The 15,762-nt window shown below is 38.4% G+C and overlaps 1 protein-coding gene across 1 annotated transcript in view; it reads right to left on the bottom strand.

The window, feature by feature from the left end:
* The window catches only part of LOC145992195 (spliceosome associated factor 3, U4/U6 recycling protein-like), a 51,431-nt gene that overhangs the window by 20,938 nt on the left and 14,731 nt on the right, over positions 1-15,762 (bottom strand). Inside the window, exons 4-9 of the mRNA XM_083128518.1 lie at positions 15,136-15,320; positions 13,780-14,010; positions 9,648-9,942; positions 6,530-6,703; positions 5,634-5,802; positions 3,170-3,328 (exon numbers count right to left, since the gene is read on the bottom strand). Coding sequence (XP_082984644.1) covers positions 3,170-3,328; positions 5,634-5,802; positions 6,530-6,703; positions 9,648-9,942; positions 13,780-14,010; positions 15,136-15,320 — 1,213 coding nt within the window. The remainder of the gene's footprint in view (positions 1-3,169; positions 3,329-5,633; positions 5,803-6,529; positions 6,704-9,647; positions 9,943-13,779; positions 14,011-15,135; positions 15,321-15,762) is intronic.

Here is a 15,762-nt window from a genome sequence, read left to right as displayed (position 1 = left end):
GCACCAGTGAAGAGGACTGGTTTCCTTAAACTTACAGAAATTTCTCGGCAAATGAAAATGCAATATCTCTGCGCATGCTTACCACCCCAGCAAGTTTACTAATGGAGGAGAAAGTTCGACAATGGCTTCAGTTCGCAGGCAGATGGGTGGCTCAAAAGTAACTGCACGTGGACCCTAACGACTTATTCTTCTTAAGGTACACAGCACTACCTCAAAGTTGAAAATATACGTAGATCAGAAATAGGTCTGTGCTAATATGCAGCAAACTTGTGCTACCCTACATACAGAAATCTACTATAAACGAAAGGCGAGGTTCGAATCTTAGTTTGGCATGGATATTATTTATATTATAGCAAAAATTTGTCGTTCAAATCTGTTTGGCACCAGGCATGGGTGTTATTTACATAAAAACACACTGAAAGAAAGTACACGATACAAATTCATGACATGTGTACAATATGAAATATGTGGAGGGTATGTTTTGTTAACGGTCCAGATCCGGTCGAAAACCGTGGACGATTAAATTCTATGGTTTTCGGTCTTGAGACTCGAGCCAGCTGTAATTAGATTGTTGCAAATAAAGAACATCAGGACACCAGTTGATATATGTAACACTAGAAATTTAGTTCATGTTGTGAACATACAGGAGATCTCATCCCAATACACGTTCACCTTCCCAAGAAGCGATGCTCACTTGTTGCTTACCCAGATGACACTGTTAAAAAAAGTTGACTAACGCTGACCGCACATAGCCGGTGTCGTACCAAAACATTATTGTATCGCGGAGTACTGCATGTTAACTTCGAAGCACCTGATCAACTTAACTGTTAAGTTCAATGAACGAAGACTGTTTCTATTTACGTCTTTCAGAACACTTGAAATGGACTGTCTATTTTCTCGTGTGAGAAGACAACTTTTCTTACTAGCCGATCGAAGCACTGCACGGAAAACTGTTTAAGCGAAACTTTTCTTGACTGGAGAGTAGACGCGTTCAATGAGAACTGTCTTAAAAGAAAACTATTTACCACAAGTAGGTGTGAATGTCGCACGACAATTGTCGAAGTAAAGTTTTTCATTACCGGAGGGTTGAAGGGTGGTACCAGAACTGCCTTGAACCCAGTCATTCACCCACAGTTTCTCTTGCATCTTCCTGCACCGGGGAGGGATTGTCCTCCATTCCTATTGGTCCTTGAATTTTAACCACACCCACATGTTTAAACTGCGTTCGCACCATCACTTAACGACCTCCCGGCCGTGAGAAATTAAAAGTATTTGGCTTAATTTAATTTAGACTTGCTGTAAATTGTTATGGGCACTTCACTGTTGACGGAGTTTGGTTTATCATCTTCTCAGTTGTTTTAATGTTCCGCACATGACGACAAATTTCCTACAGCTTTTAGAGCAAAGTCACGAGTTCAGTATTCCAATTTGTCTGCTGTCACCAATGCGCCAGGAGATATAGACTCGCTGGCACCACTCCGAAAATTATGATGTCTGCTGTGGTCTTCTTGCGTGTCCTAGATGCTGTTTTGTTTACCTCTGGACAGCTGCATTCCCTCTTGAGAACAGGGGATCGTTGTTCTTTAAGTCCACACGGAAGAGTCAAAGCCGTGTTCCGGCGGAAAGTGTTGGGACCTTTAAACATTAAATTTTCTGGAAAGTCCTAGCTAAGAGCACTCCCTTGCCCTCAGTTTTTTTTATTTCTGTCACCAACCATCTGCAGAGTATGAATTTACGTTGACAAGAGCGAAATGTATACTGGTTGAAGATTAAGAGTTCAGTGCAGAGTGGGGACACTGATTAATCTTATGCCCGCCCGGTCTCATGGGAAAGAATGCTGGTTCGTTAGAGAGACATGTCATTTCTTAGAGAGCAAAAAAATAACCAAGACCGATGGTAATTGGAAATTGGTAATTCGTACATCGGTTATACTACTACATAAGAAACAAAAACAAATGAAGGTTTTTAATTTGAATCTCCTTTGTATGTCATTCAGCGAGACTGTTATCCAAAGGTTATGAGTAGGGCTCGAAAGTTGAGGAAAAATCCCTTTTTTCCTAGTGTCCGAAGACGAGGCCCAACATAATATATGTTCATTTTGGGTCATTGTAGGCCAGAAAAAGGTGGATTATATTTGTCCTTTTTTGGCGTTTTTTGGCTTATTGGTCATTTTTTAGCCTTTTTTTTATGTCTTAACGGCTTTTTTTTGCAACTTCACCTTCTTTCGACTACGTTTTTACTGCCCATTCTCAATTCGAATCATCTCAGTTCACCACCTCTTAAACATCCTTTCTGTAGTTAAATAAAAAAAAAGAGAGAAATAAATATATTTAAACCATCCCTGAAACGAGAGGAAAACATTTTTGGACGACTGAACCAGGTACACTACAAGGTCCTTTAACCGTAACTTGTCTGGAAGGTCGCGCTGTAAATGGCAAATTTCTCGTTTTAAAGCTTTCAGCATTGTGTATACGACCAGACAGCACGCTCCTGCAAGATCTCAAGTCAGATAAGGAGGTGCCGCACATATTCATTAAATATGTAATTAAAACTGAAGTTATTAATTAATTTGGATCACATTTATACGTCCTTTTTTCAATTTTTATGTCCTTTTTTTGATATTTTCAGGTCTTTTTTTCTTTGGCAATTTATAGGTCTTCAACTTCCGAGCCCTAGTTATGAGTGAGTGCGTGAGTTAAAATTTTAGATGCGATGGTATATATGGCCATTTAGCATCCTTCAAAGTATATGAGGAAAACATTCTCTAATCTAAAACCCTTGCCTTAATGTTAAAAAAGGGGTGTAAAGAACTCCTTGAAAAAGGCTAAAAGTGCAAGAGTGTAAAGCGAATTGCACAGGAGAAACATGACACATTAAAAAGGTAAGGCTATTCTCAAAACTTCCTCGCAGACTGTAAAGTCCTGTTCTGCTCAAAAAAGCTACAAAACATTTGCTAAAACACTGTCATCGTCTCCCAACATAGATGTTAAATCATTGGGAAGGTTAAAACTTCGTCTGAGGAAAGTAAACTCAGAACATTCACTAAGAACATGCCGAACACGTCAAATAACATTATTTGCAGCATTAATGAAGCATGCACGTGCCAAAACCAAGAATGGGAATAAACTTACCAGAGTATTTATTTCTAATAAATTTAATTAACACTTACTTAATTTTATACTTCTCTAAGCATGTTTCCAACGTTTCTAATGTTCCCTCGTCCCTTTCGTAATTAATCCATGCATTTCCAATGGTCTCTGGCCAGTCCATCACTGAATTCAAAGCCCTAGGAAAGAGCCTCCTCAAATGCTTTGAATCCCCGTACACCCTGGAAGAGAAATACCATAAGCATAAGAAATAACATAAAAATAACGTTTCACCAGCCAAATTAAATGAGATATCACTAGGGGCATGCATATTTCGTTTTTGACAAAAAAACAAAATTTGAAAAAACACATTGTAATGTTAATTTTTCATGTGTTTGAAAGGTGTGAGATGCATTTTGTGACCATGTTTTGTCACAAAATAATGCGAAATGAACTGCAAAAAGCGAAATTAACTCTTAAACACGAAATTCAGGGTTTATTCACCGACGCGACACCTTCTGAGGTCTGAATTATCCTGAGAGTTATGCAATTCCCGGAAAAGTGATTAATTCTGCTGTTAATATTGAAGAAGCAAAAATGGACTCCTTTACACAGAAATAAACTTAACACTCTGATAACTACATAAATGTGCTATTAGAAGTGAAATGTTACTTCTGTGGAATAAGTGTAGTTTTTAAATCAAATTTAGGATTATATTAACAATTCTAAAACCAAAATGTCTTTTTATATACCACTTTTCATCCAATTTTTCACCGCTATAACACCGATATTTGATTTTATTTACCGCTTTTGAACCGGAAATTCACTCCATTGTTGTACCGAAATTTTGCTTTTTTTATTTAAAAAAAATATGTGCCTCTAGATATCACAGCTATATTGAGTTGGTAGGTGCACAGAAAAAATGTCTCTGGTCCACAATTTGTTGTCAAACAACAGTTTTCAAGAAACATTCAAACTGAAAATAAGAAAAATTGGACTCATATTTTGAGATGAAATTCTGTATATTGTCATGTGAGAAGCAGAAGAACATAACTCAACAAATGAAGTTTTCGGTTTCCTTTAACATTATCTCCTTGGAAGAACTCCATTATAAATAAGATCAGACATTTCTCCGATTCTCCTTATTGGTATAGTAGTGTCATGTATCTCAATTTCCAATTTCTTTTATAAAGTCAGACATATTTCTAAGAATACATTATTTCCTCTCTTCTGTAAATTTGATAAATTGCAGTTATGTCCATCTGGTTACCACACGACAATATGGAATAGCAATTTGGTGTTGTTGTGGTGAGTAAAATCCCAAATTTGATTCAGAAATTTTACACTTATTATTAGGGGCATGCATGTTTCATTTTTAAAAGTGAGATGACGTATTGCAGTGTTAATTCTTCATGTTTTTGAAGGGTGTGAGGTGCTTGCTACCATGTTTTGTTACAAAATGATGCGAAAGAAATGCAAAATGCGAAATAAACTACGATTTATTTACCGATGCAACACCTTCCGAGGTCTGAAATATCCTGAGTGTTATGCAAATCATGGAAAATTTAGTAATTCTGCTGTAAATAATTGATAAGCAAAAATAGATTCCTTTACACAGGAATAAACTTCATGCTCTGATAACTATATAAATATGCTATTAGAAGTGAAATGCTAATTCTGTGTAACAAGTATAGTTTTTAAGTCAAATTTAGGTTTCTATTCACCATTTTAAGACCGAAATGCCTTATTTTACACCGCTTTTGATCCTGAAATATGTCAATTTTTTTGTACCAAAATCTTGATCTTTTATTCACCATCAATATATTATGCAAAGTAATCCTAATACGCACCTATGTTAAAGACACGAATACTTGTACTGATATGTAGGCATTGGTATCACTAGAGGCACATATTTTTGGTAGATAACAAAGCAACATTTCGGTACAAAAACAGAGTCTATTTCGGGTTCAAAAGCGGTAAATAAAATAAAATTTTGGTGTTATAGCGGTGAATAATCACATTAAAAGTGCTATATAAAATGACATTTTGATTTTAAAATTGTGAATATAATCCTAAATTTGATTTAGAAACTGCACTTATTACACAAAATAAACTTATACCTTCTAATAGCACATTTATGAAGTTACCAGAGCATTAAGTTTATTCCTGTGTAAAGGGGTCCATTTTTGCTTCTCAAATATTTATAGCAGAATTAATCAATATTCCGTGAATTGCATAACTCACAGGATACTTCAGACTTCAGAAGGTGTCGCATCGGTATATAAAAGGTAAATTTCGCATTATTTCGTGACAAAACAGGGTAGAAAAATGCACCTCAAACCTTTCAGAAACATGAAAAATGAACATTACTGCATGTTATTTCATATTTCATGTTTTCATCAAAAATGAAATTTGCATGCCTCTAGGTATCACCTTAACCCTAATATAAATTGCAAGTGTTTTTAAATAATACACTACCATAGAAAGCTGATCCTGGGATACCCAAATTTGCATTATTAAAATTATCAATCTAAAAGTGATTCTAACCTCTCAAGTTGTATGTATTCCAGCCACATGTGTGCAGTCTTGTCATGGCCTTGACTCAGAATATCGTTCCACAGCAGACGTACTTTCTCCATATTCCTCGTGTGGATAGCCTCTATTCGTGCCCAATACTGCAAGAGTTCGCAAGAAGGATCTCCGGCTAAGCCAAAATCTATTGAGATAAAGTTTATAAAGTAATACCTATAAACACTGCAACAAAAATATTATGTACAATGGGCCTCCCTGATGGCATGGTGGTAATGACATCGCCTTGTAATCAAGTGGTTCCAGGTTCGTTACTTGGTGGAGGCACAGAGTAGTTTGGATCCTACAACAACTCTAGGTCAAATTGTAACAACTACAAAAAACTTTACATGGATATTTAAAATAAAATAAAATGATTTGGGTTTTTGATTATAAAATAATCATAAAGCTAAAGCAAAACCTGACATGCTGAATTAATGTAAAATGGCACGCTGACTTACTATTGGAGATAATGTTCACTAATCCAATATTTACGTAAAGAAATAAGTTGTGCCTCTTTAAGTTTATCACAATGATGAAGATGGATGACTGGATGAAATTAATGAAGGGAAACAAACCAACGCAAACACAAAAACCCATGCCTAGGCTAGAACTTGAACCCTGAATTCACAGTAGAGAACATATTTTTATGAACACCATGTGCCCTCTTATTCATTAATAAATTTATAAATACAGTGAAGCCTTGTTTTTATGTTTTTCAGGGGATCAAGATGAAAAAAAATTAAAATGCAAGATAATGTATAATTTGGAAAAGTGTCATAACATAACATGGGTCGTAATTGAAATCAAACGTCATGCAATAATGCTGTTCTGCTTTTACAAAAAAAAATTAATTGATATTTTGCTATACTTACACTGTGCTAGATGTTCACAAGCCCTGTTAAATGTGTTCCTCAACTCTTCCAGTTCAGCTTCATAGCTTCCGTCCCAGTTTATCTTTCGCCTGAGATATTCTAAGTAACTTAGCCACATGCTTCGAAATTCATCTGCCGAGCTGAAGCCTGAAGAAAGTGCTTGCTCCAAAATTTCTGGGGAAAGAAAGCACAGAAATTTCTTGTTAGTTGAATGTGTAATGAAATTTTCCAGTGCATCAGGAGTATATCCAGAATTTCAAAGTTTATTTCAAAGGGGTGGTGAATGCAAATTTACAGCACCATTTGATTAGAAATTAAGTTTTTTTCTAGGGCTGAGCCAATAACTTGAACCAACAGCGATACCAAAGCAAAAACTCTTACTGATTACCACAGATACCGATTCTTGAAAATTGCCACAATTTTAAAACGTCGTTCAAAATATTGATCAACATTATTGTGCAAATATTCCACTTCGATTATGTGCCTCAATTTGCTTTAAAATATTCAAGAATTACATTAAATTGTAAAATATCTGGTATGTATGCAAAATGAATGAAAACTTCTAACTTTGCATAATTTCCAGGATAACTAAGAGACTCTGCGAAAGTGTCGCACAGTATTTTTCCAGACTTCACGAAAGACGACAATGTCAGTAAAGTATTGGCAGGAATTAGTATATAAATTACAGCTGATACTTTCTGATGCCGATACATAAGCATCAGTGTCAGCCATGGTCTTTTCACAAATTTTAATGTGGTGGATAATTCAACACAGAAAATTATATTTATAACTTCAATGTACAGGGTACAAAGTTGAAAAAAAAAAGTTGCCAACATATAGAAGCTTCTTGTTTTTACACTAGGGAATTAAGAATTCACTTTAGAAGAAAGTCAAAGATATTGCCAGCAGAATACTTCTCATATCTCCACTTTTCATCAGAAACGAGTTGATGCCGTGTTCCGTACATGTTAATGCATCATGTTCTTAAGTGATGTATATGGATGCCAATTGGGGTGAATTATCAATAACAATAAAATGTTTGCGCAAATCTTGTAGTGCATTCAAAATCCACATATCACTGGCTAAATGCTATGTTGTTGTTTATCCATCTACACAGACTTTGCAGGAGAACTGATTAAAGTTTGACGTTTGTGGATTTTGAATAAACTACAAGATTTGTGCAAACATTTTTATTGATGTTGATAATTGACGCCACTTGGTAGACAGATTTGTTGCTTTGGAAAGTGATGCATTATTCTGTAAGGAACACGATACATAGACTCATTTCCAAAAAAATGGAGATGCAACACAGCAGCATTCAGTCAGCAAACTTCAATCTGTAACTGAAAGAGTTGAGTTAATTTCTTGCAAATAACTGCCTAAGTCTGAAGCAACTTTAAACAAATGAAAGTTTATGGCCTTTTATTATACCCTCAGAATGCGTTAAACCCCCAACTGTTTGCTTTTGCTATTGTAAAACACTTGAAATTCATGTTTATTTACAATTGTCTTCAGCACGAGAGAATGCGAGTTGAAGCATAGACTCTTGGTTGTTACAAACGTAATTCTGGTACATTGGACGAGAGAGTCCCAAGTCGAGCAGCCCATTGCTAACCCCACTCTCCATACTACACTATGTTGCCATTCGTTACCGGACACCCCATACCAGTACGTTAATCTGGTCGCAGCACCACATCAATATCGTGTAGGGCCACCTTTCACTGCAATGACGTCCGCAACCCTTCGAGGACGACTTTCCACCAGTTTGCAATACGTGTTGACGGGAATCTTACCCCATTCCTCCTGCAAAGCGGCAAACAGCTCAGTGGTGTTTTTTGGGCAGCATGGCTTGGCTCTCAAGCGGCCCTCCAACTCATCCCAAAGGTGTTCAATGGGGTTTATATCTGGACTTTGGGCTGGCCAATCAAGTTTTTGCACACCCATGTCCTCGAACCACGTGTTGATAATGGCTGCCGTATGACATGAAGCATTGTCGTGCTGAAACAGGTATAGGCCAATACCAAATTGTTCCCACAAAATTCGGTAGCGCAGAATCGTCCAGAACTTTTTGGTACGCATCGGCATTCATGTTTCCCTGAACTATAACAAGAGGACCAAGGACAAACTACGAAAAGCAGGACCACATCATGATGACACCTCCGCCAAATTTCACTGTGGGTACGATACAGTCCTGTAAACAGCGTTCACTGGGCATATGCCACACCCACACACGTCCATCGGACCGCCACACCTGGTAGCGCGATTCATCATCCATAGGACAGATTTCCATTGTTCGAGAGTCCAATGGCAGCGTTCCTTGCACCACTGTAACCGACGGGTCGCATTGCAGGCTGATATGCAGCTTGTGAACTGCTGCGCGACAATCTCCCGGCGGACAGTACTATCACGTGCAGCACTACTGGAAGCCGATTGAAACTCCTGTAACACCATCTGTAACGACGCCTTCCGGTTTGACTTCACCACACGTTTCAAGCATTGACTGTCACAATCTGTTAATATTTTCGGTTTACTGGGTCTGGGTCGGCATGTCATGACCCCCCTCTTAATTCCACTTCACGATAACATCACTCGCTGTCGACAGGGGTATCTGAAATTTGTTGGAAATCTCATGAATCGAATGCCCAAACCTTTGGGCTCCAATGATCATCCCTCTTTCCACCTCATTCAGTTCGAGTCGTCTGTCCATATTGACTGCTGTAGCTGGTATGAGTGTATTCTCAACCGGCAACACCTTTTATAGGTTGTATGACGTGTACAGACGATCCCGAGCACTTTTTGAGGGGTGTCCGGTGACAAATGGCAACATAGTGTATAGTTGCGTGCCCGACAGCAGTGCCATAAGCAAAGATTTTATGGCACATGTACAGGATTCGCTTCTCTTTTCTCTTCAAGACAGTCACAGTAATAGTTGCAATGCCGAGACTGTAATTTATGTAGTTTGTGTAGTGTCTTACAGTATTAAAAAGGTAATTTTTTATAATTTTAAGTCGACATTTAACTTCATATTTTCGTGAAAAGAACTAAATATGTATTTACAGATTTAGCACATTTATACTACATATAAATTCGTTCCCTGATTATTACAACAAATATTTACCTTTAATTTTACTATGTGGCTGCTTGTACTTTTCTGAAGCCCTTAAGTAATGCAGCCACAGCCCTGAACTCCAAGGACAATTCCTCACAGAACGTTCGAACACCGGGAAAACTATTGACTCTATCTTCAACTGGGAATCCACCCATTCGACGTAGCTCTGCCACAAGCTGCCATCCAAGCAGTGGTCGGCAACTGCACGCTCATACAAACACTGCACGCGAGCTGGGTCACCTTCCTTTTGCTCATATGTTAAATAATCCAAGTAATGCTTCAGTCTGTTTCCTTCGTCACTAAGCTGTAAACAATAAACAATACCTAATTTGCTATATTTTACATACATAGGACTACAATTCAATTGTGACTACAGTGGAACCCCAATTTTACATTTCCCTGCACTGTACAATCAATCTTGTAAAATTTTCCTCGAGTTTTCTGAATTTTAGTATTTTTCCATCTTGGTCCCATGAAAAACATAACATAGGGTATCTAAAGATATCTGTTTGGCGGTTACGTGGAGATAGGTAATTAACTCTGATTGTACACGGCTGACGAAGCCACCTGACGTGTGGCGAAATCTACCCCGAGAAAAATTTGCGTGGAAAAATAAACAGTACGCTTATCAGAATAACATAGGGGTATATGTTTGGTTTCTATAATAAAATTTATAATGGGTCAGCATCGTAGCTATTTGCACCCTACTCTTCACATGGAACATGGGCCCAGTGTTGCCACATGAAGGGAAAATTCCCTCGGTGCAGCGAAATTCAGGTAGAACAGGAAGGAAAAAGAGAAGTTTATGAAAAATATCAAAACTACAGGGAAATTTGAAGATATTCCGCTCACACCTTAAAGTCAAGTTGACCGACTTGAAAAGTAATTTCTTCTTCCTTTTTTCACATTATTTACATCCAAATGATGTTTTCTCTATTTCGGCCTTACATGTTACTGCCTCTAACAACCCATACACAAACATTTTAACAATATAAAGAGTCTGTGTGTGATTCCAATGTATCCAAAAATTCTTATTCAATTCAACTAAATGGTATATAAACTTAAATTATTAAATTTAAAGTGCGGAGTTTATATTTACCATTTCAAATACTGTCTTGAAACACATCTACAAACACAAGTCAGAAATGTTACACTATGTCTATGAAAAACTGTTAGTTGTATAAGAATTTCAAACTGAAATTTACCAAATCAACTTCAAGGGATCTTATCTTGCAATAATCTTCCGTCTGACAGATACATTGTTCTGCAAAGGACAGTAACATAATAAACGAATTGAGAGAATTCTGTTTTATTTTCACCGCAGTTTCTTTTCCTTCCTTGATAAAAATATAAGCTAAATTGTGAAAAGCTTGCCTCAGGGCATTTATAAATATGAATCAATTAAATGGGATTTGGATTAATAAAAGTTGCAATTTTTCACGACACACAGAATTCCTAGCATTCAAGGAATTCCCAGTGAATAGCCACCCTGGCATGGGAGATAGTGACGACCATGAGGATGGATGTAGTTGGTGCTAGTAAGCCCCTTCGTCATAGTTAGGTGGGCCCACATAGAGGGGACAGAGGTTGCTTCCGATCTATGGTGACAAAATTGCACACCTCTTGCAGCACCGCCGAAAATCAGTGCATATTGGGAGGGTTACATATCTGCACTTTCCACCGTAAACTACTGTGATAGTGCCATTATAAAACTGTGCAAGGAGCATGGATTCACTGTGTCCAAAAATGGCATATCACGGGTGTTGAAAGGGGCAGGTAAGGCGAGGCGTGGGATGATTCCTGTGCAGCAGAAACAGGCGAACCCCCAGCCTGCCACTTGCCGCACACCAGCTACAGTTCGGGACGTCCGGGCGCTGGTCATCAGGGAGAATCCAGCCACACAGAGAAGTATCGCGAACCAGCTACAAACATCACTTAAGACAGTGCACACTATCATTCACCTCAATTTGAGTTTGGAAAAACGACGCAAAAGCTCATAAGCTCAAAACAAGGTGTAAAGTCATACATCTAGCTCAACCTGCCTCTTCCTCCAAAAAAAAATTGCAGATGAAACTGGAATTTGTACCATTCCTTTCACAGATATTCCAGTGAAGTCACCTGATGCCTCACCGATGGACTTTTGTGCCTTCAGCCTACTGAAACGAGCCTTATCTCACAGGAGACCCCGCACCATTGAAGGGCTATGGAAAGCCTGTCAGGAGGAGTGGTTGAGGCTGGGCATGACTACACTTCGTGCCAGTCTCCTACAGTGGAAACTTCGCTGTCAGGCAATTACCAAGATGCAGGGCTACCAATTAGAGCACTCTCGATGGTGGCTACATGGTTTCTCTTAAAGTAAGTGCAATTTGAAATCGTCACCATAGATCGGAAACAACCTCTGCATATACATATGCAGTAATGTCATGGCCAATGTGTTCATGCCGTCCACAACTTGGACTGTATGCTAAAAGCATGGACCTGGGCGACTATTCAGGTACTGAAATATATATGTATTGTGACGTGACTCGGATATAACAGGGATCAGAGTCACATGGGGGTGTAGCTTGGAATGAAAGAGGCGGCTTCTGATTGACTTGCTCGGCTTTTTGAGGATAGACGAGAGGTTATATTCTTGATTGGATTGGTCACTCACCTTCGAGGTCCCTGGACAGTCACCGTGTTCCCTTTGGTGTCTGGACTCAGTCGGTCTGCTGGCAACAGATGGTGGCTGGGGTGTTAGGCAGCAACCTGGTGAACCCCGACCGGTGTATGGAGCAAGAGAGAGAGCTGCTAGACGATGACTGCATTGGGTGTTCTCAACGTGGTCTTCACAGGTGCAAGGTGGGCTGGTCCCCAAGTGGCTGGCCAAATTCTCGGATGAGTCCCGATGTGCTCTTCTTCAGTTTGCAGGTTACTGAGGTCTACCCGAACGGCACCTTGGTCAGTCCAAGTGGGAGCCTTCTGCACGGCGTGTCGCCTTGCTGGAAATTCTCTCACTTCTCTCTCCTTCGTCTCCTAAATTGGGGTTTTATCGCTCTTGATTTTGTGCCGGAAGTTGCTGACATTGCCTTATGGCAATCACTACTTCTCCCGATGATTGCAACCCAGCGTTCCGGAGTTATTCCGCTATGCTATTCCTCTTCCTGGGGTGGGTGAATGTCCAGGGGGTAATGTCCCAAAGAGTGAGTGACTTCGTTGTTAAGAGGTTCAGATTTTCATTCGAGCCTGGTCCATCATCAGCAGTGCTCAAAAAATCTTCAGAGCTAGGCGCCAGCTCTAAAAATCGGGCACCAGGGAACCACCTACTAGCAATTGCGCATACTAAGAAATTGAGCATCACCGTATTCAAAACATCGCTAAATCATGTGAGAAAGCTGGAAATGGGAATGGGGGGGGGTTCGGGGACAAAGAGTAAGGATTAGTTAGGGATTCTATGAAATGTTCACAACATTGCTAACTTTCGCTGTATTGCAATTAGAACTTAGAATCTTCAAAATTTCGTACGTGCAAACTTAAAAAAACGGCAATATTACAGCAAAAGATCACAGTCGCCAGGCCGAAATTTTTAGTCGCCATAGCGACCTGGCATCTGGGATTTTTCGAGCCCTATCCATCAGTATATACAGCAATGGAACATCAATATTCAGCCCTCTGAGAGAACTAAACACCTTCTAAAACATCGAAAGATACCGCTGGAATTTAAAGGTTGCTCTTGCTCTGACAATAGTAATTTCAAACACATTTTCAAAAAAATCTTGCAAATATATAGCTTGTAATTATAATGTTACATTTATTAGTTAACATGTCATAAAAACTGAAGGATATATAATCATTTACATATAAGACTCATTACAGTCCACGAGACAAAAATACAGTCCATCAGATATCTGCATAATGTCTTGACATGATCAAGACAATGTAATTATGGAAGATACCAGTTAGAAATACAGCAGACAGATAGTTGTAAAATGCATAATTTCATGGCAAACTTGTACAGGAAAACATGATAAACTGACATTAATTTTATATTGCTGAAGGTTCAAATATCTTTAAGAATATTAGTACTGTATTTGTACACTATAAAAAGTTTTAAGTCAGATCAAATAAATAAATTACAAAATGCTTTCCCTCTCCAACTTACCAATAATTCTTCAAATGGAGTAATCTTTTCCAACTTTGCCAGAGCTCGTCTGTAGGCAGCTGTAACAGTCTCATCGACATTTTCCTCTGCCCATTCCTGGAACTCCTCGTAGGTCTTCTCCATGTCTAACAAAGGGCACGACAATTGTCGTCTGAAGATATTTAACACTCTTTTCTTCTGTTTGTTGCAATCTTCGTTCTGTTCTTTTGTAGCCACAGCCCCTAATTTTGGCTGCATAAAAAATTGACAAAAGTTGGTGAAAATGGAAACTTTCAACGATCAATTTACGGGAGATTTAGTCACAACAAATTGTTCGCATTTTTAGTGGTGCAGTGTCACTCAGGTATATGTTTATGGGATGCATAATTTTAAACAAAAGAATTCATTTACATTTATTTACCACAATGCAGAATAAAAATGTACAAATTTGCATGTGTATTTGTCCACTGATGCAGCAGAACCAAGCATTTTTTTTATCTTCTTGTGCAAATTTCAAAAACTCTTTACAACTATACTCATAATTAATTGCATTATATTTTATCACTTTTGGTATAGTCAACATACATCAACAAGTTCAACAGAGAAATTAACCTTCTAAAAATTCAATACTGTGATCTACCATATACCATTTGTATTTGTATATTTCTTTACACTTTCGGTTAAGTGCGACAATCATGCTGAATGATGATTAGATAAAATTTATAAAAGGCCAATCACCAACACTGTAGTTGTCAGGCCGTAGAAACTTCAGGGGCAAGATTGAAAGCCTGCTACTTTTATAAACCATTTAGATGCAAAAGAAGCATGCAACTTACGAGGGTAAGTTAGTAAATGCATCACAAACCGATGTGGAATAGCTGAAAATTGTAGTGAGGAGTTTCTAAATATGCCTTTAGGTGGCAGCACAATCCAGCTTCATGATATTCAATTAGCAGTCACTAGATAGCAGATGCATGCATTGGCAGCTCAGTTTAAAAATGGCAGCTATGCTCGAGAAGTGTACGTTAGAAGAGCAGCGTGCTGTTGTGAATTAAGACTTCCTGAAAAGGGTATTCCGAAAGAAATGTTTTCTATTTACAGTGAGAAGTGTATGTTGGGTAAAGCAGCGTACAACCATGGATGTAAAGACTTTCATGCAGTATGTTTTGGGGGACTGATAAAGCGATGGGATAAGTGTATCAATGTTGGTAGAGATTATGCTGAAAAATAAAAACTGTTTTCAAGTCAGTTTTGAAAAGAAAAAAAAAATTGTGACCAAATTACTGACTACCCTCACACATGAAAAATTCTAAATTTTACACTGAACAAGAAATGTTCCTTACAGTAAATATAAAGGAGATGAAATGAGTCACTAACCTCTAAGAGACCAAGCATGGCGTTCTCAAACTCTCTGTATGCCTCCCAGATAATCGCTCCCTTTGGCACATGTAGACCAACAGCTGTGATAGCTCTCTCAAACACATTGCGAACCTTGTCCATGCCATCATGCAAGCTCACGCTGCCTATGCTGAACTGGGCATACTCCAACCAAATGTCCACAGCTACAAAATACATACATAAACAGAACCTTGATATATGTTGTTGATTTGGTGTTTTAAGTCCACTTTATGCACAGTAAGGCTAATCAGGACTGGACCTACAGTTTAAAGTGGGATCCGAACCACTTGTGCCTCCGCCGGGTATCGAACCCGGGACCCTGATATATAAATGATTGCACATAATACACCAGATTTTTCCATTTCAGTAAAATAACATGTTACCATCACTTTCAAGTCACAAACTTCTGCTGTACGACGACTATGTCATAATTATTGATTACGAATTATTTGAAGCCATAACTTGCCATTGCACAAGCACATTACACCAACCGTGGGCGAAAGTCATATGTTTAGAAAAGACTGAGATGCTATCTGTCACACTTCATATTTACTCAAGAGATTAGCAGTGAAATGAAAATAATTAAAATACAACTACTGATACAAA

Source organism: Lepisma saccharinum, chromosome 9, assembly GCF_977018435.1.
Source record: "Lepisma saccharinum chromosome 9, izLepSacc3.1, whole genome shotgun sequence".
NCBI lineage: Eukaryota > Metazoa > Arthropoda > Insecta > Zygentoma > Lepismatidae > Lepisma > Lepisma saccharinum.
Note: the sequence above shows the minus strand (reverse complement) of the source record. Positions and strands in the feature narration are given on the sequence as shown.